This window comes from Delphinapterus leucas, chromosome 8 (assembly GCF_059928025.1).
Source record: "Delphinapterus leucas isolate spDelLeu-1000000601 "Yukka" chromosome 8, BTC_Dleu_Yukka2, whole genome shotgun sequence".
NCBI classification, from domain to species: domain Eukaryota; kingdom Metazoa; phylum Chordata; class Mammalia; order Artiodactyla; family Monodontidae; genus Delphinapterus; species Delphinapterus leucas.
The window spans coordinates 86,758,683-86,784,476 of record NC_143136.1 but is presented as its reverse complement, the minus strand read 5'-3'; the positions used below and the strand labels follow the sequence as shown (position 1 = coordinate 86,784,476).

General features: G+C 36.0%; 1 protein-coding gene across 7 annotated transcripts in view; it reads left to right on the top strand.

Moving 5' to 3' along the window:
* Positions 1-25,794, top strand: part of ARHGAP15 (Rho GTPase activating protein 15) — a 623,182-nt gene that overhangs the window by 299,297 nt on the left and 298,091 nt on the right. For all 7 annotated transcript variants that reach the window (XM_022569650.2, XM_022569649.2, XM_022569655.2 and 4 more), the window contains 2 exons: positions 19,569-19,667; positions 20,949-21,078. In XM_022569650.2, coding sequence (XP_022425358.1) covers positions 19,569-19,667; positions 20,949-21,078 — 229 coding nt within the window. The remainder of the gene's footprint in view (positions 1-19,568; positions 19,668-20,948; positions 21,079-25,794) is intronic.

Sequence of the window (25,794 nt, the reverse complement as noted above, 5' to 3'; positions counted from 1 at the left end):
GTGCCAAGCTTTATTCGACATCCTGGGGACACTGCAGTGAATAAAGAGGCAAAAATCCCTGCCCTCATGGAGTTTACATCCTAAGGAGAGGCCTTTCTGGTCTCCACTTTGTGGTTGGTCTAGTCTGTGCCCTGCTGTTCTCTGTCCTCTGCTCTTCCGTTACACCTGCCTGGTTTTTGTTCTTACCTGTTTATTTGCTTTGTTTTGTGGCTGGCGTCAAGCTGCCCCACCCACCAATTTTGTGATTTTTACTGTTTGCTTCAACTCTGAGATCCCTTCTTTCTTCAGCCTCTTTGTCCTGGCCTCAGGATGGAGATTTTAGCACATCTGTGTCTGCCCTCAGGGGCACAGGGATACAAGGGGTCTCTTCAAAGCTGTGTATAAACTGTGAGGATGAGGTGTTGCTCCTGGGCCTGGTCACGAACACTGCTCCTGCCCTGCAGCCCTGCCTGCCACTTCTCCCCCAAGCCCCAGCCACCACACACTGGAAACCTATCCCCAGACAAGGGTTTTCCCTCCACATATCTGCCCCCCTCTAACCCATCTATAGACGGCGGTCCGAACACACTCATTCCCTTCTCAGGAGCCCCGAAGTCAAATTCACCCTAATTGTGATTCTGCAAAGTCTCCATAGTTGAGGCGTTCCTTTTATTGTTTGCTTGTTTGAAACTGCTGTTGTGGTGACACTGCCTTTGAAAAATTTAGGATAAGTGGTAGTGGAAGAGTGTGGTACCTGAGTAAGCAAAAGAAATAGAGACTGGGACTCCAGAGTCTTCAGTCAGGTGTCTTTATAACTTCTTATACAGGAATTGATTCCTGCAGCCCACAGGGTTATGATCATTAATTCTGTCATATTCTTCAGTTGCAGTTTAGAAATTATCAGTTCACAGTCCTCCTACAGGGGACACACAGTTTTGAGGGCATTAGCTCACTGTGGCCCCCTTTGCCTGGGAAAGCAATAAAGCTATTCTCTTCTACTTCACACCTCCCTCCCCCTGCCAAAAAAATCCTCATACATGTGGATTGTGGAGGTACTCCACACATGTTTATGCATATATGTAAATAGATATGCAAAGTTTCCCCTTTTTCCTCCCCATTTATTTGAAATGAACTTGCCCTCTTTCACAAAATAGGCTAGGAACATTTAGGGGAGGGGAGATAGGGTAGTGGTTACAAAGATATCTTGTTCTTTACTTGTTTGTACATATCATGGGTAATTGTATTAATAGTTAAGACTCTTTGCCAGGCACTTTGTCATGGGATTTTCATGGATTACACTTAATTGTCACCACAGTCCTATGAAGTAGCTCCTCTTTTTATCCCCATTTTAAAGGTGAGACTGAAGCACAGTGTGGTGAAGTGACATGGGCAGGACTCAAGCCTGTGTGAGGCAAGCCTAGATCTGCCCAGAGTGGTATCTGTAAAGCTCACGTGTTTGAAGTTGAGCTATACTGTCTCAAGCTATCTTTCATGTCCCGCACATTTGTACTCAAAATTATAGGCTCTCATTTTGTTAGATATTATGAAGATGTGAAAGAAATTAAAGCCATACTCTAAGTTTTTGAAAACGGAATATGATATATCCAAATGATAAAATATTACACAATTACCAAAAGGTTGCATCTGAAGAATTTACAGTAACTTGGGAAATCGATTTTTGGAAAATTGTAAAGATGTGGGTCTAAAATTAGATGAATGTTTTTGCAGCTGCTGATGTGGAGGGGTTTTAACTGCCTTGATCAAGAAAAGGAAACTCAGACCACTAGAAATAGTACATTTTGGGTATCAGTAATTCTATTTTTTATTATCATAAAATGAGCATGGATTAGATTACTCTAGTAGCACCTGTTAGCTTACAGTCATTTATAGGGACAATGTCCTGTGGGAAATGCTTACACAAGCCAGATGATAAGAACCAGGGGAATGAATGTTCTGGGCTTCTTGGGGTCATTACCACAAAGATCGCTGACCTTGTGCTAAACACTGCTGTAGAAAAAGCACTCCCCATCTATTTATTCTGAGCCTCTTCTTTCTTTGGAGTCATAGTTATGTTTGCCCTCAAGTTTCTCTCTATTCTTCCATCAAAATTCTTTTCAAATACCGAGAACTGAGTGTGTTTATATGAGTAAAACAAAAAATCCGTTAAGAGATACAAACAAAATCTTAAGATAGACATACTTTGTTTCTGAGGAGGAAGTCTTACCATTTGCAAATTTTTCATTTTGCAAATTAATATACAACCCTATCAAAATCCCAATGGGAGATTCTGTGACAAGAAAAAATTTTTTTAATTTGTTTAAAAGGTTTAGAGTCAAGATGGTTCCAAGAAAATCATAAAAGGAATAACAGAGGGGAAACATGCCATGTGAAGTACAGGAAAAAATCTAAAATAATAATTAGAGGTTGAAATAGCATGAATCCAGAGAGAAGTCACACAACTGTGTAGACAGCCCACAAAAAGACCATGGCATCTATACAATAACAGGAGAATCGCAAACCAATAGGGAGAGGAAAGATTAATCAATAAATGGTGCTAGATAATACATTATTTGGAATAAAGTTTTAATAGTAGATTCTCATATACCCATAAAACAAATCTAAGAGGAATTAAGTATACACAAGTTTTACAAAATCATAAAAAATAGTGGAAAATATATGAGTCAAAAAACTGACATCTGGATGAGTAAGTGATTTCTAAGAATTAAAATATTAATTAGAAAAATCACCAAGGAACAATATACAACTTTTATAATGTAAAATTAAAACTTACACTTTTATATGTAAATAATTTAATTAGAAGTACCATTCAAAATAAATTAGGGAGAGTATTTGTAGCAATTATGGCCAAGCTTTAACAAACTTTAATTCAAGTTCTCTTTCAAATAAATCTTTAAAGTCCTATAATTGAAAAATGTAAAAGGATAATAGCAACAAATTTTTAAGAAACGACTACTGATAAGAGAAATGCAAACTTAACAAAAAATATATTTTTGTATTTACGAAATTTGCTAACCATACAATAATAAGATAAAGTATGAATTGAAATGGTCCCACTTCTAAATTTTAGTGAGATAATACAACTTAGAATAATGTTTCTAGAAAGTAATTAGGAATGTATTTCAGCAGCCTTCCAAAATTATATTATTTGATGTAGCAAATCTCTCTCTAGGAGTCTCTTCTAAGAAAAACAAACCAGAAATTAAAAAAAAAAAAAACATGTTTATGCAACATGGCCTCATTTGTCGTGACAAAAAATGGAAACAACTAAATTATGGAAAAACAGGAAAACTTAAATATATTATGATAAATCTCTATGACAGAATGCTATGACGTCATTAAACCAATGCCCTCAAAGAATGTCACAGAAAAACCCTTATAATATAATGTTAAAAACTTAAGATATAATACTGTATATTTAATTCAACCTATTCTATATACATATTGTATATATATATATGCATTAAAAAATCTGAAAAGAAATACATTAAGTATTAAGAGGGCTGTCTTTGAGTAGTGTGATTAGAGGTGGGTTTTAATTTTCATTTTACTTATTTCTGATTTTGCTTGTTTTTAAAGTGTTTATATGCTATATTTATAATCATAAATCATTTGTTTTAACATATTTTCTCAGGAAAGGTAATATACTGATATCTGAACAATTATATAAAAAGATAATCTCTCCATTTAATTGTTTAAAAAGCTTCATCTAAAGTAATAACGTGATCATTAATATTCCAATCCTGATACAGCAGGTTTAGGGAATTTGTCATCCAAAGAGGCTTCTTCTTAACACTCCTGGAATCACACTACATGGCAATTGACAATACTGCCAATATAAGTTTTAAGGTCAGGTCAGCATATGGATACTGAAGTCTCATGTATGGGAAATGCAGTTCATCAACTTGTAAGGAGATTGCCAAACTTTCTCAAATGTAGTGGCAGTTTAAAAATATAGTCATGATAATGAGTTACATAGAAGAAAGTTTGCTCAGTTTTTGAGCTTGAGAATTTTGGAAAAGAATGTCATGGGGAGAGAATGGAACACAGAAAAAGGAAAAGTGTGGTCTCAGAGCAGCAATCACTTGGAGTTACAGTCTTGTTAGAGATGGCATAGAGCAATCAGTATACCTGGGGGAAGATTTACTGGCTATCTGAGATATAACCAGCTCCATTTTGTCAGCCTTCTGCTGTCGTATTGTCTGGCTTACATTACAAGAACACTCGGAGCCTAAGTCTCTGGTAATTTTGGTGCATAAGGGATGAGTACGTTTCACTACATTTAGTTATCATAGCGGCAAGTGTTCTCTGAAAACCTTGATGTAGTCCGAGCCTCTGCCGAAATTTACCAAAAAATCTTTGGAGTTTGCTTTCAAATCTTACCATCGTGGGCCCTTTGAGAGCACTGACTTTCTGTGATTTTCCTCAAGATAGCATATCAGGTATCTGCCTGACATCATGGGAGCATAAGGGCATCTGTTGATGGCAAGGAGAAGACCATGGAGTCATATTATCTGATAATGTTTATTCCACATCTGTGATTTGTGTCCTACAAGGCTCTTGGGGCTTAAACCACATGTGCTGTATTTGCATTAATGGGAACTTGAGAAGGAGAGTCCATAACACTATTAAAATGTTTAGCTTTCACTCTCCCATCACACAGACACATGCTAATAACTACTCCCAGACCTTGTATCATGGTGCTGCAGGATGAACGTGGAGTGCGCTCATTGTTTCGATACAAGGGCCTTAAAAACAAATAGCTACCATCTCTGCCTCTGATAGCTTGCCAGGCTTTTAACTTCTTTGGTTTTTCCCTCTTCAGATCATGGTGAGGTATCTCAAATGTATTCCAAACAGCGCATTACCGTCAAGTCTTTGTTTCTTCTTTTATGAAGAAACTAGTGCTTTAAGGTATATTTAGAAAAGACAGGGTTTAAGCCAAATTCCAAAGAGCCACGTCCTAATTCTACTTTCAAAAGGCAGGAAATGATTTATCAGAGCAGAATCCCCCCTGCAGGGTTATTGATCAACCAGGCCTAATTGTCAAAAATGTGACAAATATTCTGGAGTCTTTCTGTAGGGTTAAATATCCAACTGTTAAATTATATTTGGAAACATTTTGAAGCATCTTATAAACCAGAAGAAAGAGAGAGAAAGCCAAGAAGCAGGACTTGAAGACTGGATTCTTCATTACTCCCTAAGCCAGTGTTTTTCAAATAGCATTCAAGACCCTTTAGTGGATCACGAAATCAATTTAGTGAGTTGGGACTATATTTTTTAACGAAATCAATTAAAGAAAGAATAGGGCAGAATAAAAATATCACACTACATTACATATAGTAAGGGTAACTATTATTTTATGAAACTTCTGTTTCAATTATATAAGCTGTGCATATATTCACAAACATATACACAAACATATGTACACAGTATATAGAATATTATATACAGAAAATGGATGGCTAGATAGATAGGTAGAATTGTGTGTGTGCATCTAAGAAAGAGAAAAAGAGAGAGAGTGAGTGAAGGAAGAGGTACCAGTTGCCAATGTAAAATATATATCTTACCATGGATCATGGCCAGAAAAGTTTGAAAGCCATGACCAGACTATACCTCCTGGGCAGTGGCTTCTTTTAACTTTGGAATAAAATCTCCCCCTCAATGCCTCCCTCATCAGCTTTCAGATGGATTCACAAGCTACTTATAAATGTAAATCTCCAACATTTTTAGAAAACTTTGTGGATGAAACTCAGTAAGATGCGGATCTAATGCCATGAGCCATTCATCAAGAGTAGCAAATTACAAGCCAGATAGATACTGGTTCCAATGATGGGAAAGTGTTCTTAATGTCCCACTCCTCAGGATCCTAGAAAATGATAAATCTCACAATAGTTCTTAGTGAGCCACAAAAATTGAGGGAGGAACTCACTGTATTGATGATAATTACTTATAATATCATTCAGGGATAGGGACTGTTTCTTAGGTTTAGGAGTAATCTGGTTGATGGCAATAGAACCATCTTGATGAAGCCAGCAAAAAACTATAGTTGAGACAGGTGCTAGGGAAAAGTTTGAGATGATAATATTGGAAGGAAGTGTGTCTGCTGGACATAATACAGAACCAAAAACTAAGATAACAGAATACAGTCCAAGCTGTTAGAGTCAGAGTGTGAGTTCCAACTTGAAATAACAAGAATATTTAAAAGGCCAATTGGATAATCAATGAATACCCGGAAATGGCTCATTTTTGGGTACTCATATGACCATCTGCCTTGGATGCAAGTAAGGATTATTGTTTGATTACACGTCTAGTAATTTAGGTGGATGAGACAGATGGAAGGTGGAGTTAAGGAAGGGGGTGGGCAGTGAGGATCAAGGAGATGCTCAGCAGAGCCCCAGTTCCTGAAAGGGATACTAGCAAAAAGCACTCCTGCCATCTGAGAGGATCTGGTGCACAATGTAAGCCATCAGAATAGGGAATCAGAAGCCAAGAAACAAGATAAGGGTAAAGCTACAGAACTGAGTTTCAGCAAAGACAGGATATTGAGAACTGGGTGCATTCTAAACTATCAGGGTCTGAGATCATGTCAAGCCACCTAGGAGTGAGCTCAAGGTCTGAATTCAATGCCAAGCATCTCAAAAGCCTAGCGTCTAAAATCACAGGCAGAGAAACAGACTAATTGAGCTCTTTGGAAAGGAGGGACAAAAGACTGAAAACCAACAAGAGCCTTGGAAAGTCCAGGATACCATGGAAGAGGCACTGTACACCTTTCAGAAGAGCTACATTGTCACAAACGTAGAAGGCAGTGCCATGCTAATAGGGAAGTTGCAATACAGATCCAGCTTTAAGATGCCCCCACTCCTCTGACACTATGGTATGGCTCTACTGATATATCTGCTCAGGAATCTAGTGCTGTTTTCCTCTTGCCTAACATATCAAATCAAACTTACGTTTTCTAAATTTTAAGGCCTTTTGTTATCTGAATATCACTACTCTACAGGAGTAACCTAACTCAACTGAGCCATCATTCATTCCATAACCCTTCTGAGGGCCCATGGTGCTCGGCTGTCTGCTCGGGACACATGGTCTTTGTCATCAGTGAGTTTAAAGTGTAGCAAGGGTGGAACAAGAAATTAGATACTTACAGTAGTGAGATGAACTCAATGGTGGAGTAAATACAGGCTACTGAAGGGACACTTCCGTTTTGACCTCCATAGGTTAGAAGAGCCTTTCCTAAATAGGTGATGTCTGAGTAGTTTCCTGAATAAAGAGGAGGAGTTTGCAAAAATCCAAGAGACAATCAATGACTCAGTCAATCAAATAATAACAACCACAATAGTTTCAAGGACTTACTATGTGACAGATACTATGCTAAATTATTTTCCTGAATTATATTTTATATACTCTGCACACTGGTCCTGTGAGGTAAGTATTATTATTTTCCTCAGCTTATAGGTGAGGATATGGAAACACAAAGATTCTACTATAAGTAACTTCCTCAAAGTTATGCAGTTAACATACAGAGGACTTGAAGAGAAAGGTTAGAGACAGAAAGAGAAATCATGAAGTGCTTGGTAATCCATATTAAAGAATTTGGGTTTTATCTTGAGGACAATATGGATCCAGTCAGTGACTCTTAAATGACAGGTGACCGACATGGGTTTGGATGGATCATCTGTCTATAGTCTGGAGTGGCAGACGCCAACACAGAGTAACTTCCAAACCATGTGTGGAACTCGGTAAACAAAGAGATTCCTAATCCCTACTCCAAGGGTCTGATCCTTAGGTCCCTGTGAGCATGAGAATCAATACTTCTTATAAAGACCTTGAAGGACAATTCTCATATCAGCCAAATTAGGAATTCGCTAATGAGTAGATGTAGAGATTGGATTGTAGCAACACAAATCAGCAGTAGGGAGATCAGACAGGGAATAACAGTGGCTTGAATTAAAATAGATATCAAGAAAGATGTCTGAAATAGAGATAGTAATTAAGGATTCATTAGTTTATAATTCTGATTTAAACAAATAACAAAGTGGGTAATGTCATTCAGGAGTATGTCCCTAATTGAGAAGAATCATGGCTTATGAGAGAATGCTGATAAACACCTCCATTTAAAGGATGAGTGAAGGGAAAATAGCCCACAAAGAGGACTTAGAAATAGACTCTTAATGTCTTCTAGAGATGCCATCTTCTATCCTGCCTCTAAGCCATTATACATTCTGCTCCTGTCACCTGTGTTATTCTCTTCCCCCTCCTTTTCTTTTACGAAATCTCATCTGTCCTTGTAAGGACCTTCTCCAACATTCTTCCCTGAAATGCAAGTTTACCCTTAGAGAAACTTTGGTTTGTTCCTTAAAAGTTAGTACATATGTCCCATCTTGGATCATGATTAATTATTGCTTTCTAGTTGTTTTTCCGTGTCACCCTAGATTATAAGCTTGTTAAGAGCAAGGGTCACTGTTAACTTTTTTGGGGGATACCTCATCATTCCTAAAATTGAACGCTAATAGGTGTTCACTAGGCATCTAACGATCAGTGGTTGCTGAATGGCTCTCCAGTGTTGTATGTGATGAATAGTGATCTATATGTCCCAATATACACAAAGTACATGGACCTGTTGTCCTGGTGCAATTACTAGTAGTGCTTCTTTTGCCTTCAAAATTGTCACAGTTTAGGCAATAAATTATATGGTCACTCTACTGATAATGCAATCAATATATTTTTTAAAAAATCTAGCATTTTAAAATGGTGCTATTTCTAACATAAATATAGTTTTGTTTTGGAAATTAAGGAGTGTTAAAGTTTTTCTGCACACATGTAGCATAAGTAATGTGTCATTCCAGATGTCAGATGTCCCCATTACTGGCCTGTTTTTCAGTTGACAGATGTCATTGTCTATTATAAAGTCATGAGTGGTTTATTTTTTAAAAAGTGACATCAAATGATATATCTACTATTGTATTATATACACATTATGCCACTAAATTATAGTTTTAGAAATGTCAGATACTTCTACTTGTTTGTTTAAAGAGGACACTTTTGAATAAACAGTGATTTTCTCCCAAAAGCAGAATTATCACTTTTGCTCATTTTCAGGGAAAGTTTCATCATTTTCAACTTATTTAAACCTATAATTCATGGGGAAAGAAAAATTTCTTCTCATTCATGAACTTCCTAATTACACATATGCTTAGTCTGTTATCCTTAGTGAATAATGATGCTGTTTTATAAAGGCCAAAATCTAGATTGTCAAGCTCTTGGTTAAATACAATTTCAAAATTTTCAGAAACGAAAAGCAAGGTTTTGCTATAGTATTAACTTTACTTCTTGGATTAGGAAGTTTCGATTCCAGACAATAAAAATTCACTAGTTGATCCCCAAATCCTCACTGAGTATTTGTTATTCTGCCCAGACCATGTAGTGTGACATCAGAGAAGGAAATAGATACCCTTCGTTCTTGTGATCTACACATTCTCCCAGAGTAATTCTCAGTTCCCTCATTTCCCAGGTTGAAGTGGCATTAATTCTGTGAGAATAGTTCATCTGTGCCTGGGTAATCGGTGTTTACTAGAACAGCACAGAGGCGCTCTGTTTATGTCTGACAAAGTAGTTATAAATCACATTTCTTCAGATCATAAATACACATTTATCTTTAGAATATATCACCAACTGAGTCATTCTGATGTAAATATTGCACCTCTTAAATATAATGATGATAATCGAGGCTGTGAATCTACAGATTTGTGCAAGTGCTCCCTTTTCAATAACTGAAAATATTTAAATCGCAGAAGTTTTAACATCCTATGAGAAGTGGCAGACAGAGTGGGACCTACCAAAGTTGCAACTATTTTCTCTGAGTTATGAATAAGGCAGTCTCACTGGCTTCTGCAAGGAAATCACAGTACGTTTTCTAAGTTGGTAGGCTTTTGTTGTGCTGGGAGCAGCGGCCCGGAAATGACTGACTCAGAGGGAGTCCTCAGCTCCTTCCCTTCTTTTAGTTCTGGCATCACATAGAAAGGGCTCTATGGCAAACCGTTATAAACAAAACAAAGTGAGCAATAGTCTGCAAATTTTCTCATTCAGTCAAAAGACCTGTGGGAACCATCCAGCTTTCTCAGACTGGTAAAGAGTCCATCTTTAGAGAGGTCCCCAAGATGATGGAGAATCAACATTGTGATGGCATTGCCATCTCTCTCTTGTTGGCATCCTTGTCTGGAAACTGTCTCAGTTGGCTGTAATTTTACTTGAAGATTAAAGCACAGATTTTTATATGTATCTTCTGTTCTCTGAATGTAAAAAATATAAAATACACCTACATTCATTTCTCACTGGTAGTCTTGTAATTCAGCAGATTTCTGTTTTTTCATTGAAACCTGGAGTTGAATTATCTTGAGCCGGAAGGCATTCAAGGTGCTGTTTTTTGCTCAGCTGTATTTTTCTATAAGCACCTAATTGTTTCCAAAAGTGATGTACAGTATGCAAAAACCTGAATCTACTGCAAAATAAGTCTGTACAGCACTCACGTTAACAGGTGTTCTCATTAATGTAAGTAGACATGGAACAATTCTTGAATGTTTTATAAATACTCATAGTCATGGCCAAATATGTTACAATAGCATAAAGATACATACTTCAACATCTTTCATCCTTGTTGTGCAATCTCAGCACTTATTAACAGAAGACATGTGTGAGTAATAAACTAGGGGCAACAATACCTATTTCTACTTAAGTCACTGTATCTTAAATTAACTAATACTTCTAAATAAAAAGTTTGCTTGTTTATTAACGTTGATAATGCTTTACTGAACATAATGGCTGCACCATTGATGGACCAGCAATGAGCACTTTTGCATCATTGAGGTTCTCTAAAGGCTTGACCCATTAACCTTAGGATTAACTCTTGAAAATCTTCAACTGTATCCAGTTTTGAGTATTGTTAGCTCTCAATTAGAAAGATCCACACATAGGGCGAGATTCTTGAATGATCTAGTATAGATTACCCCTGCAAAACACATGCTTTGGAATATAATCAAGAACATTCTATTCTAGCAATATGCATTGAAATACAGGCCCACTCTTGGTGCTTCCTGAGTCCCTCCACGTTTAATCCTATGTCTGAAGTCTAGGGCTTATTGACTGATGGGAAAACATAGTTTCAGATTGTTGTTCCCAGTCTTCAAAATGGATTGCCTACTCTACTCTGATAAAAAGTGTTATCAGGGGGCTTCCCTGGTGGCGCAGTGGTTGAGAGTCCGTCTGCCGATGCAGGGGACACGGGTTCGTGCCCCGGTCCGGGAAGATCCCACATGCCGCGGAGCGGCTGGGCCCGTGAGCCATGGCCGCTGAGCCTGCGCGTCCGGAGCCCGTGCTCCGTGACCGGAGGGGCCACAGCAGTGAGAGGCCCGCGTACCGCCAAAAAAAAAAAACAAAAAAAACAAGTGTTATTAGTAGATATCCAAATAAACTACTTACGTTGCCTGACAGTACACAATGGTATTTTAACTTTCAAAATTCTATTACAATGGAGGATGAGTTAAATACTGTATGCTATGGCATATCAAACAATAGGATGTAATGCATTCACTGAAACGTGTAAGGTAGATATAGCTTACCTATATATTATTTACTTAGTGCCCCTTAGGTGTGGGTTGTGCAGCCATATACTGGATAGACAATTGCCCTTGGCTTCAGAGTAATTATAGTGTAGTGGGGGGAATAGAGAAATCAATAGGGAACTGCAATGGAGACCAGTACAGCCTATGATGAAATAGAAGCAGGATATCACAGAAGCACTTAGGAGGAACATCTATTTCAGAGAACGCTTTCCTGAAAAGCTGACATCTAAATTGACTTGAATAATATCATAGAGGAAGGCACAAGGTTCTGCACAAGGGAAACAACCTACTCTGAGGGAAGAAATAAGAATTAGTATGGGACAACTGGACAAAAAAAAAAAGAAAAAAATCAATATGGCTGGATTGTAGAGGTGCAGAGGAAAATGTGGAACAGGGGGGCTGCAGAGCAGGTAGGTGGCAGGGCACACAGGGTCTGGCAGCTTGAATTAAAGGTTTTATTTGCACTGCGGTGTACAGCTGTGGGGAATCTCAGAATGATATCAAGCAGAGGAATGGGATGATCAGATCCAAATTTCAGAAAGATCACTGTGGCTACAATATGGAGCATGGATTGGAAGGGAAAACGTAGATGAGACGGTGGGGAGACAAAAAGATATTGTCATTAAATCCATGTGGAAGATGATGGTAGTATACATAGTTAAATACATTAAAATTCCATAACAATATACATGACTTTTCATTAAAATATAAACACATATAGTGTTTATCCATGAATCAAAAAAATTGAACGATAGCAATTTGGTGTACCTTGGGAAAAGGGAAATTTTGTGTTTGTTATACTTTTATATTTGGTAAGAAACTTTAAATTGGGCATTTCTTAAGTAAACACAGAAATAGTGACAACCATTCCAATTTGAAAATAGTGGGGACAGCAGATTCCCAAATGTCATGTGACTAAATGAGTAATTTTGCACAGTGAACATAGCTCAAGCTAGAAGCCGATCTGTGGTTGGCAGGGATTGAGTGGTGGGTACCAGCGAACACGAGCCCTGGGATGATGAGTTTACCTAGAGGCAGTTGCTCCCCCCAAATTTAAAAATTAACGTTAACAGCAATAAAACTCTAAGCTGATATCTTTATACACCAACTGCTTCGATTAGTCACTTTTTCAGTCGTTTTTCGTATGAGCACCACAGGCAAAAGTTTTGGTGTAGCTGACTGCAAACGTGTAGAAACTGCTAAACTATCTACTAATTACTTGGATAGTATTCTTTGATGAATAATGAGAAGACTGTTTCTCAGTAGTTAAAATATTTTACTACAGGTAAAAGAATGAACAGGAGTTTTTTTTTTTTTTTCTTTGTTTGGGTTTGGGTATTTCATTCGTAAACAGAAAGGTAGAGTGGGCAAGTGATTCAGGGTGTGAATGTTCACTACGGGACCAGTTTTATTACGCAGAACAAATCTGTGTTGTAGGAATGCAGGGACCAAATTATTTGAGTGTCAAAGGTACAGTTCAATTTCAGTTAAAAAACACTGTTTCTTGAAAGTTTGACCTTAAACCTTGGATTTCAGAACACACTTAAAATCTGTCGTGTATATTGCCCAACATTTGTTTACTTTCCATTAAATAAGAAATTGCTTACATGAGCAGGTTATTTTGATATGATGACACCACTGAGGGTTCTAGTAAATGTACATGCAAATCAATCAACCCCAAACACATTGAAAACATATCCAATAAACCTCTCGAAACTAATGAGCTCACGTTTGTTAACACAAAGGGAGTTGTGGATACACAGGATCCTTTGGTGGCCAGGCTCATTTAGTAGCGTGTGGATTTTAGAACATTTCTCAGAGTCAGAAGAAACAGGGTAATTATAACATAAGGTTCAACATCTTTAGATATGTAGAACATTTTCCGTTGCTTAAAACAAATATTCCCTAAGAAAGTATAAAACATTTTTCTGACTTGCAAAGTTTTTGCAGTCTATCATTTAAATTACTTAAATAAAGGGAGCTTTACTGGTCCCCAAAGCTGAGAATATAACACCCTCCATGCATATTAGCTTGATCTTCTTGACAGACCAGAAAAGTGTTTGTGTGTGCCAATTAAAACGAAAATGGATCCCTAGTGGCTTGTTCCTCACCCGACTTCTGAAGACTGCTATCATTGTTTGCTAGGATAAGGCTGCTATCCAAAGTAAACAAACTTTTCAAAACTTTCATGACAGATGGGGGTTACAAATGCATTTTAATAAGAGAGTTGCCAAAGCAACTTTTTTTTTCTAATCAGCATATATTTACTTAACATCTAGCAACATTGGGAACACAAGGCAGATACTTTCTCACAAAATGTTTTAACAAGTAACATTTTTGGAAAGACAAATTGAAGACCTTTTACTTCTAACTGATATTTTACCCTCAGTTTTATGTTAACTTTGCTCGACATGTTAAGAAAAATGTTAGGAGTTACTCAAACCAGATTGTAATTTGAGACAGACATGCAGCTTGATAATGTAATTTCTTTGGTGGTCATAAACACCTTTGAGACCAAGTAATTTAACTATTAGTATAACCATGACAACGTCCATATCAAATGTGGAGTGTGATGCAAGATGAAAAAAAAATGTTAATCTGAGGGTTTTTTTCAAATCATTATTGCTTCAATTTTAGGTCTTGACATCTCACTATGATGTGGCCAAGATATATATTTTTATGCTATTAGAATTAAATAAAGATACAACCAAAATTAATAAAAAAATTTATTTTCACTTCAAATGAATTTGCTATACTTTGACATAACTTTTTATATCTACTTAATTTAATTTAAACATAATGGTTTCATCAAGAAGTCCAAAGTGTCTCCAAATATAGTAGCAATTAAATTCCATTCCTCTTAAATGGGTAATCTGCTTACTTGTAGAATCACTGTAGCCACACGATTTAACATTTTTCAAGGCTCTTTGGATATCTGGCATATTTTATTACACAATTCCTATATACAGTTTCAACTTTATTAAGATGGAATAAACCCTCCTTAGGCTCATCGTCAGAGTTTGATCCTAAGCAAAATGTGAAAGATACTTAGTTCAAACATAGGATTGTTTTAGTTCTTTCTAGAATCTCAAAGAGTTTTTTGGGTGCTCCAATTCTGTTTTAGATTTTTTTTTTTCGTAGCAAGATAGTAGCTGTTTTTGAGGGGAAAAAAAAAAGAAGGAAAACATCTGAGAAACAATATTGGTTATCTTTTAAAATTGTGCTATCTTTAGCATAACAGTAAAGAAACAAGCAACTTTTGCCTAAGATCTATATTCCAAATTTCACAACTGAAACCAAATCATCATGGTCCTTTTCCCATATGCAGAGTCCTTGACTGTATACAACTGTTTGCTAAGAACTAGTGAACTAGAAATCAAGATCTTTGTAATCTCTTAATTCTGTCATTTAAAGTGATGCCAATTTGATAGAATGGCATTCTCATTTTCCTCATTTGCTTCATTTTCTTCATTTGCAAAATTACTTTATGATAGTGGTAGAAAGCTGCATTTGAAGAATGTTTAATATGTGCTTTGAGATCATTAAAGCTGTTATCACTTTGCATGCCAAGTGGTAGTATTCATATCCTTAATATACTAAAGTTCTGATAAAGTCAACCTTTAAAGAATAACATATCATGACCAATAGTTTATATATAATTCCATGATACAAATGTGTCTGCAGTAATTACTCCCTCCTCTGAAATCTTGACATGAGCATTGTCTGTGCCACTCACATTGGGACTTAGTATAAGCCATTTTCTATTGTTATTTATCCTTATACTCATATGTCCTATTTATCCAAACAGATTGTGAGCTCTTGAGGGTGAGAGTTGTGTATTCTTAGCTTCTAACAATGTGCCTTGCACTTAATAGATGTTTAATCAGTCCTTATTGATGATTAGGGAGATGTTCGGTGAGAAATACATCTTCTCATTCTCCTGAACTAAAATTATGTGTGGGGTTTATTCTGCAGTAGGTAAGTTGTTACTATCAAACAGGGGAACACATGTCACTTGTTAACTCTAGCACCTTTGATAGTCTCCCAACATTCATTTGAGGTCAACTGGAATGGAAGTAGCCGACAATATTTAACCATCAAATATGTTTTACTGATGAGGTATCTATAATGTAAAGTTGTTCATTGATCATTATCACATACATTTAGTTATTATTTATAAAAGACTGAAAAATAACTAAAGTAATATGTCTATAATGTTTCCTCTATGGAGCTATGAATAGTTTTAATTTGTTTTTTCATTATCTTTAGTTTTTCTAAATTCTCCACAGTAAATTTAATGTCTTACAATCAGGAAAAAAAAAAGTGATGTTCTGAAAATTTTTTGTTTCTATTCTGGTAAACCAAAGTATGGAAAATGTTAATAATATAAATACCATCCTACATATTAATTTCTCATTTAAATGAACATCCAACAGGGGAAAGACTAACCGCCAGAATGCATTTTGACAAGAGCAGTACTTAATTGACAATATTGAAAAGGGCAATACTTAAACATAAACCCTACTCATTAAAAGTCCTTTAAGCAGCTTTAAATTAGCATAACTATACTCCATTTGTTAATTAAAGGTTAGAAAACAAATTTCTTCTCTCCTTGTCTCTAATCAGTGAAGTTTGGAGTTGGGACGTACCTGCTTTCATCTTCAGAGGAGCCCTAACAAGGACACAGACTAAGTTATGTCCCTAGCCCAGGGAAACTACTGCACAATTAACACCAGAGTCTTGAGGAATGTGTCTGTTCTGCGTGTTGCCCAGTGGATATGCTTATGTAATTTCTTAGGCATACACTTATTACCAGCAAGAATTCAGGTGGTCATTATTTAGCGAGAAAAAGTTTCAGGCAAATTTCCTGACAGGTATTTAAATATATCTATTCTTGACAACACCAGAAAATTTCATTGAGACGGCTTTGGTGCCAGGATATATCCCTTCAAAATACAGCTTAGTGGAGATAAGGGATTTCAAGAGGTATTTGTCTAAAGTAGGCTTTGAAGCAAAGTGTAGACCAACAGCTCTTGCCTAAACCCATCTTTTCTGGAAGTTCTTCCTTCATCTACCTTATTCCAGCATCTGTCAGTTAGACAAAGCATGATACAGAAAGAATACATTAGCCTGGCTTAATATCAAATCTTTTATGTCTGTTATCAGTTCTATATCACTCTATAGTGTCATCAGGAGATAATCAAACATTTAGTCAAAGCTAACATTTACTGATATCTTTTTTTTAAGAGTGTTGAAAATCTGATTGTTCAAAGTGCAAGTATGATTCAGCAAACCATTTATCAGAAAACCTAAAGAGGTAATGTTAAAAAAGTGGATTGAGAAACCTGAATTAAATGTGTTTTGCCAGCCAAAGACTTTGAAACTGCTTTCCTGTGAGTGATTGGAATGGAGCAGAACAGTCAATTACTGACTGTAATTAAGAAGTGGATGCATTTAAACTGTAGAGAGCAGTAGCAGACTTCTCCAGACTGCCTAGTAACTTGAAAGATTAGTGGGAAGACCAAGGAAAGGATGTAAACTGTATCTTTCTGATAGTATGTTTTGAATGAATTGCATTCACATAGTTCTCTGATCCAGCTTCTCAAAATGAATTCATAAATCACTGATTATGTACAATTAATGCAGTAATATATTTGGACAAAGAAACTTTTAAAGTACATTTTGCTCTTGGTTGTGTTAGGAGTAAAGATCCCCTTTGCATTGCATAGCATGCACCAAAAATGCAAATGCACTGCTGAAGTACTTACATTTTATCACTGTTTGAATTTACTAGACTGAAAACTGAACCATACTGGCTCTTTCCTAAACCCTCAGAATATGTTTGTTTCTGGTACTTTGAAAATGTTCCTTTTTATAATTTTAATAATGGTTTATTTATAATGGCAGAGAAATAGGTTGTACACTGCATTTGGGCTAATTGATTTTTCTCTGTGTATGTTAACAAATTGTAACATTATATAATACATTCTTAATCAAAATATTTACCTTCAGATTAGGATGAAGGTAGAGGTCAAGGCCATTACTAGTTTTCTTGCGTTAGTTAGAAGTGACCTTATATTTTTAGATGACTATTTCTGTGGCAGCACTTTATAAAGTAAATATTTGGAACTTTATGTAAGTAAAGACCATTGTAAGTGTGTTCAGATAATTAAGCAAACATCAGCTTAACTGTCTTTTACTAGATACATAAAACAGAGGACTATTTGGAGGCTATTTTGAGCCATCCCGAATCTTGCACGCAATTTTACTTTAAAAAAAAGAGTGATAGGGCTTCCCTGGTGGCGCAGTGGTTGAGAGTCCACCTGCCGATGCAAGGGATACGGGTTCGTGCCCCGGTCCGGGAAGATCCCACGTGCCGCGGAGCGGCTGTGCCCGTGGGCCATGGCCGCTGAGCCTGCGCGTCTGGAGCCTGTGCTCCGCAACGGGAAAGGCCACAGCAGTGAGAGGCCCACGTACCGAAAAAAAAAAAAAAAAAGGGTGATAGGCCCTGGTAATCTGTCAAATGCTAGTGTGGATAATTAAATTCCTCTTATTTTCTAATCTTTCACTTCTCATAATTTGAATGTACTTTGAATAGTTCCTTTTCTTACAATTGTAAAAAGTTGGAATCCAACTCACTCAAGAATGGTTGCATTGCAGCACTGAGTAATGTTGCATCTCTAAATAGTTTTTTCTAAAAATCAATGCAAATGAATATATATGTATGTGTGTAATCAAAGATTGCTTTAAAACTCCAGGATTATTGTCATTAAATGTTGCCATAAGAATCACTGAAACCTTCAGAGTGAGCTATTTGGGGTAATAATTGTCACTTTAATGATAGAATTACAGAGACATTTTGTAGCATGATTTGTGATTTTCTGAACTTGTGCCACATTTCAGCATTTACCTCCTATTTAGAGGAAGTAAGGCTGAGAAGAGGTGACTAGCTCCTGACTGAGTATTTTGAAATGTCAGTCCTCTAAACCTCTGAAGCTTTGCTTGATGTGTGACAGTAGTTGGGAAATGTTCATCTTCCTGTTGAAACAAAAAGTCAACAATACAAAGGGAAAATCTTCACAGTTCAGATTGATAGCTTAATACGAAGAGCGTGTCCACACCCACTCTAATCAAATTCTTGTCTAAGTAGTCCTTTATGTGTGAAATCAAGAGCATTGCTCTGTTTTCTATAGGGCCACATTCTTCTCTCACAATTCCAGGGAGAAAAAGATTCCCTGCAATGAAAAACGTATAGTTGCATGCTAAATATTGCCAACTACTTAACAGCCCTAAGAGTCTGGAACAGGAATGTTCATTTGATAAGTACTCTCCATGAGAGGTTCAAATATGTAAATGAACTTTTATTCTAATGTACTCCCTTTGTGAGGAAATTGGTCCTTTATTGCTTTCCTATAGGTCTTTATGATAGGAAAGTAGAAATAGCCAAATGTTATTTGTTAGAATGACCTTTCAGAAAAGTCTGCATTAGTCTCTTTGGTAAATAATCTGTTTTAGTGCCCTCCATATAGAGATACTCTTTGATTTGAAAGAGACAAACAGGAAAGAGCCAAAAGTGCAGAATGAATTCTGACACACCCGGGTGCATTTTTCTGAGGTTCTGACTTAAGTGGATACTGTCTGCATTATTCTGAACTTCCTGGCTTGCTTTCTCCATGAGTTGGAGTAATTCAGCTTTAGGCCTACTCTGAGTTAATTGTTCTATTATTAAAACAATAATATATTTGTTATGACATGAAAAAATCGTTTATAGAGAGCAGTTCAAAATGATCCTAGTCTCCCAGTTTCCAGAAAGACAATTACTGGAATACAAGAAAATATCTGAGTGTATTAAAGTGTGTTTTTTAAAAAAGTATATATTTTTTAATGTAAGAGATCTATTTTATTTTATATGGTTTGCTTACCTCTCATTTTTTTTTTTTTTTTTTTTAGATCACAACAGTATCAGGAAATGAGTTCCTTCTGCAGTCAGATATTGACTTCATCATATTGGATTGGTTCAATGCTATCAAAAATGCAATTGACAGATTGGTATGTATTTGTTTTGGCTGTTACCTTTATGAATTAGAATGTAGTCATTTAAATCTATTGCTTAGGCATAAGCACACATGCATTTAAGTAGATCCTATGAATTGAGAGTTAGTAAGTTATTTTAAGTTTAAATAGTCCACGAAAACCATTTTCAGTAGAGAGGATTTGTGGAACTAAATGTCATTTGATTTTTCTCTTTCAAAAACACAGTGCATTCATTTTTTTTCTGAAATAACACAGACATTCATTCACTGAAGGCTGTAAAAAGCACACAAGAACTTAATAACTACTGAATTTTTACATTTTCAGTTTATGCAATCTATAATACATATTCTTAAAAATAAATATCAATGTATTTAAGCCCATACTCACTGTTACAATACCAGTAAACAATAACCCTTTGTATTGATTTTCATTGTTCTTCCAGCTAAGCTAGATTGTTCTTCTCATGAAAACTACGTATCTAGAACTTCATGAAATTACCCTAAATTCACATATTTAGAGTATGTTCTTAAAAGAGTCAAATTATTTAAAACTACTCATTTTATACTGTTTCTCGACCAAACATCTTATTTTAGGACACTAATATTTGCAAAATCTTGAGAAGAAAATATTCTTGAGCGCTTTTAATAATGTATACAAAAACTACAACATTTTTGTGTAATTTTACTGTGATTTAATCACACACTTCCATTATATAACTTTGGGATCAAAACTTTCAAAAATAAAATAACAAATTGACTTTTCCCCATCATCAATATAGTTCCCTTATCCAGGCACACGTGAGTACTCATGCACACACACACACACACACACACACACACACACACACAGATTGCTGTTGTCATTAAGAGTGGACTCTGGAGTCAAACTTCCTGCATTTGAAAGTTTGAATCCAGGTTCTATCATTTACTAGCTGTGTGGCCTTAGGCAAATTACTTATCTCTTTTGGCTTCAGTCTCCTTGTCTGGAAAATAAGGATAATAATAATAATACCTACCTCATAGGATTACTGTGATGATTGAGTTAATGCATGGAGTGCTTGGGGTATGCACAGCATTTAGTAAGTTTTATATATATATATATATATATATGTATATGTGTGTGTGTGTATATATATATATATAATTATTAAATTTGAAAATTGAGCTTAGCTTAGGGGCCCTATTCCAAAATAATTATCTTATTTCAAACTTCTCTTTAACAGCAAAATAGATCACAGAACTATTCAGTGCATTTTTTCTTCCTTGTAAAATTATCCCATCTAATTGTCATTTCCAGCCAAAGGATCCAAGTAGTCCTTCAAGAAACCTGGAATTATTTAAAATTCAGAGATCCTCCAGTACTGAACTACTAAGTCACTATGATAGTGATATAAAAGAACAGAAACCAGAGAACAGGAAATCTTTAAGTAAGTATTTTCTTTTGACTTGCTCATTTTAACTCTGTTTAAATGCAGTGCTTATGAAATATAAATGCATTGAAATGAGATTTGAGCCAAACTCATACTACTCATGGAAGATTCGTAGCCATTTTCTGGCCAGGGATTCATGCACTGGAGGGCAGTCTGGGCGCTTTGCATGCGTCATTGTTGGTAATGCCTTTTGAAAAAATAATTGTTCCAAGGTCATGGTCTCTGCTTACAGCAAACCTCTGAATCTCTGAGTAATAACCATGGCGTTCAGATTGGTGATTGATTTTGAGAGTGGGAAATGTCAAGTGTCTCCAAACCTTGGTAAGCTGACTATTTGATTTCCATACATTAAAAGATATATGAGTGACCAGCATAGTTGGCTCAACATAAACCAACAGACTATGCAACTTTCTACACTTTTAGACCACCAGAAAGATTTAGAAATATGGAATGTGGATTAGATGTCCTCCAAGGTCACATCTATTTCTAATATTCTAAAAGAAATGAATTTGAAATGAAAAGGACCAGTCTGTCCACTTATATAGTGACCTTGAGCATATCTCTTAACCTTCTTCACTCTGATTATTCCTCAATAAAGGGAGTTATGAAAAAATGTCGTGCATATCTCACAGAGTTGACATGAGTCTCAGCTTCCTAAAAGAACAAGTAGATATCTCTGGAATTAGAGAAAAACAATTTCCCAAAGTCTTGTAAATTATAATACCTTTCTTGCATCATCTGTCTACCTACACTGAATCTTCTGAATCACCATTTTTTCTGCAATTTCCCTCTGACCGAAGATCAGTGTAGTTATATCCTAGCTTTTTGAACTTAAGGAGAACTCAGTAAGTAGAGAAAGGCTGATTATGGAATATCTCCTTATCTACATATGTATATGAGTAAATATGCTAGATGACCATATGTGTAGATACACATATTTGTGTGCATTAGAGAATATTATACATATTTATACATAAATGTACATGTACATTCACCCACATGACAAGAAAGAGGGAAACTATTTATATGTGATACTATATCTTCCAAATCTAAATTATTAGGAACCCAAATCTAGAAACAGCATGACAACTTTGAGTAAGAGCACCCTTTCAAAACTGTCATTATTCAAAGAACCATACCATAGTTTCAACAACTGTTAGGTACATATTTAGGTAGCAGTTGTGTTAACTTAGAGCTTAAAATTATCAATGTTAATGTCTTGGACTGTATGATGCTTTCCAAATTATTTGTGGAAGATAAACAATGCCATTTTTAAAAGTTTTCCATATGATGGTACAGTTTGAAGTTATCTCATTTGAAGATTTCTCTTGAATTCCTGGTCACTCATTGTCCCTCTTGACTTCATATGGGATCAGACATAAGATTTTAGAATTAGAATTCAACTGTGAGTACATAATTAATGTTAACTACATAAACATTTGTAGTGGATATAAAAGGATGCATGAGGCAATGAGCAGTAGCTCTGGAATCTCAGATATAATTGCTGGTTTGGAGGAGACCTTGGCACATTTCTGAAGCCTAAAGCTCAGGAGAAAATAAAGGTTTATAAAAGTGTGTGTGAGAAACATTGAGGTAAATGGATTTTGTATTCAGCAATAGTCACTTGAAATGTTTTCAGACCATACTGGGGAAAAAAATTCCTACAGGTAGAATACCAGCCGCTTTTCTTTAGAATTTATTTTTAACTGGGAAAGACAGTTATTTGTCTACTTTGGGCTTAAGTTCGATCCTGTCTAAAGACAAGGAAAGAGACATATGATTCATTCTATTCATTTCAAAATGTATTTAACTGTATAATGACCTCATATTCACCTTTTTCTATGCAGTTAAAAAGTAATGATAGCAAATACTGAGTACTTACTATTCAGGCATTGTTCTAAGTGCTTGTCTTATATTGATTTACTTAATCCTTCTACTAACCCAATGACATAGGTACCATTATTAACCCTATTTTATAGATGAGGAAACTGAGGCACAGAAAATTAAAGCAACCTGTACAAAAAACAAGTTATGGAGACAAGTTTCAAACCCAAGCAAACCGATATTAGAGTCTGTGCTTTTAACCATCACACTATAGTGAAGTGAACAAATAAAAGGTAAACTTAGTTTATATCAACCTTGGCCTTGGGTGGAAATATTACATTAAAGATGAGATCCATATAAATCAATAAACTTAAATAGGTACCCAAAAACATATTAGCAAAAGAATTAAAACCAGATGTTGCCTTTGGACTTTGATTTCACTGTTAAACTAAAAGGGTCATTTAATCTTTACTGCTAGCCCTAATTTTAGAAAATGCTTCGTTACTGTATTTTGGTGGATATTTATAGTTGTAAGCCTTTTTTAGGACTAGTATATTTTTTGCAACGTAGGATACAGTTAATATCCATCTAATACTTTGAATGAAGTTCATTCGGTATTTACATATTCATTTTCATTTGAAAGGCATAATGATTGACCCACCCACACAATATCAAATTAGCTATGCATTTAAGATAGTGATTGGCATATTTTATATTTGATGCTTTTTAAAATATTTTTTCAAGTAGGAAATACGCTCTGTGAAACCCCTCTGATCTCAGTCCCAGATTTGAGCACCCAAACTTAAGTTTTTAAAGCATGCATTCGGTTTTATGTCACCCTCTTGAGATTAAATAATTATGTGGAGTTAGAGAGTCACAGTGTCTCCTTCCTTATTAGCAGTCTAAGAACAAACTTTATTGTCAGTTTGCTGCCTTTGGCTTCCTGTGCCCTTGATGTTCCCACGAGTTTTGTCGCCAAGATTGTAGACAGATAAAGCCAGAATTACTTTTTTTAAAGGCATGTGAACATCATTAGCAGCTAACAGGTGGTCATTTCATTGTCCAGTTTCTCTGTATAACATGGGAAAAAAAATATGTACTTTCAGTGAGTGAATCAGAAAGTTAAGTGCTTAAATATACTTTCCTTTTTAAAATATGATTCTAACCTGCCAACACTATTAAGTACTAATCAGATATTTTAAGATATCAGTTGAGTCTTACAGACAAGAAGCCAGAAAATTCAATGTAAGGGCCAAATCACTGTGGGAAATTCAGGACACCAGCATGGGATGAGAGTGGGAGAGCAGCTCTCCAGGGAGGGCTGTTATGGAAAGTGGAGAGTCAGTCAAAGAAAATGCTAACATATTTTTCCGAGGAAAGAGAAGTGTCTTCCACTGATGGCAAAGAGGAAAAGCTCAAATATAAATCCAAGAAACCTTGGAGAGCTTTCTGAACTTTTCTGAGCTTTACTTTCTAGATCTATAAAAATGGATCTAATACTGTCCTTGCAGGATCAAGTGACAATGTGAAATTAGATATGTAAATACTTAGCTCACAGCAGGCACTCAATAAGTAGGAGCTCTTATTATTACCCTCTATGTCCCCAAGCAGATGGCACCAAACTAGGGCATGAGCCAAGGGTGGTGTCTGATAGAAGACTGGAGCAAGGCATATATACTTGACATCTTCTCTCTGAGTGTAGAGGAAATAGGGGGAAAGGAGCCAGAACTGGATATGGGAGTTATGGCTGCAAAAATCTAAATATGAGCAGCTGGTCTTTTCCCTGGCGACTCCCTAGGTGAAAATGGCAGCCAGGGCATTCTTGGGAGCAGCACACCAGGAACTAGCACAAGGGAGCCAAGAAATACTCTTGATTCATTTATGCCCAGAAGAGCAGTTCATTAAGAAATTCCAGTTGATGGAAAGGATTCAGCATCTAGCCATTTCACCATTGCTTTAGCCATACCTCTAGTTTATTCCCTCATTCATGTATTTATTATTTTTCATTAATAGATATATCTGAAGCCACACCACTAAAATTCCTGGCTCCACACATCTGTACTTTAAACTTTTAAAAATTATTTTTGTATTTAGATTATGCTGTAGGAGTAGTATATCTCATGCTAATCAATTGCTAAGCTGTAAATCCATGTATGGAAATCTTGAATAAGTTTATACAAAATTGATACTTAGCATTATAAATAAGCACCCCAAAATGAACATAAGGTAGAAGAATAAAATCAAAAGTAATAGAACCGAAAGGAAATGGGTTTCCTATTAACTGTCTTTTGATGAAAGCATCGTAAAAACCAAATGTATTCTGGGTGAAATCCTAAAAGTATTTTAGATATGGATTTCCTAATTCCACAGCTCCTTAGTGATGTATGTAACAAGAACGTATGTACAAGGCTACAGGAATAAAGATAAGAATGGAAAAATTGGATTGAGATATTTATACAGTGGAAAATGAAAATGCTTGTGAAACTTTAATGATATTTTTGTTTAAAAATTTGCCTGCAAAGTAATAATGGTCTTGCCAAGTGAAAACAAGTGTGATAGAGAAGACAGTTAATTTTTGTGCTAATCTAAATAATTATAATACTGGCCATCCACAACTGTATGTAGACTAACTTCTCAAAATCCAATTGTAAACTGGTGGCTTAGACCTCAACACATTTTCGTAAGGAAACCATGTACTAGCCACAAAAGCACACTTGAATCTTATGCAATCATTTTGAATGTTGTTTCTAGGGAACAGTTCATTCTGAGTTTGTTGCACCTCTGTCCTAGGAGCTCTGCCTTCCCAGTAGCATTGCTTTCCATCTGGTTTCCCTTTTTCTCCTCCCCCCACCCTTACACCAACTCCACCAATGCAATCAGGATTCTCAG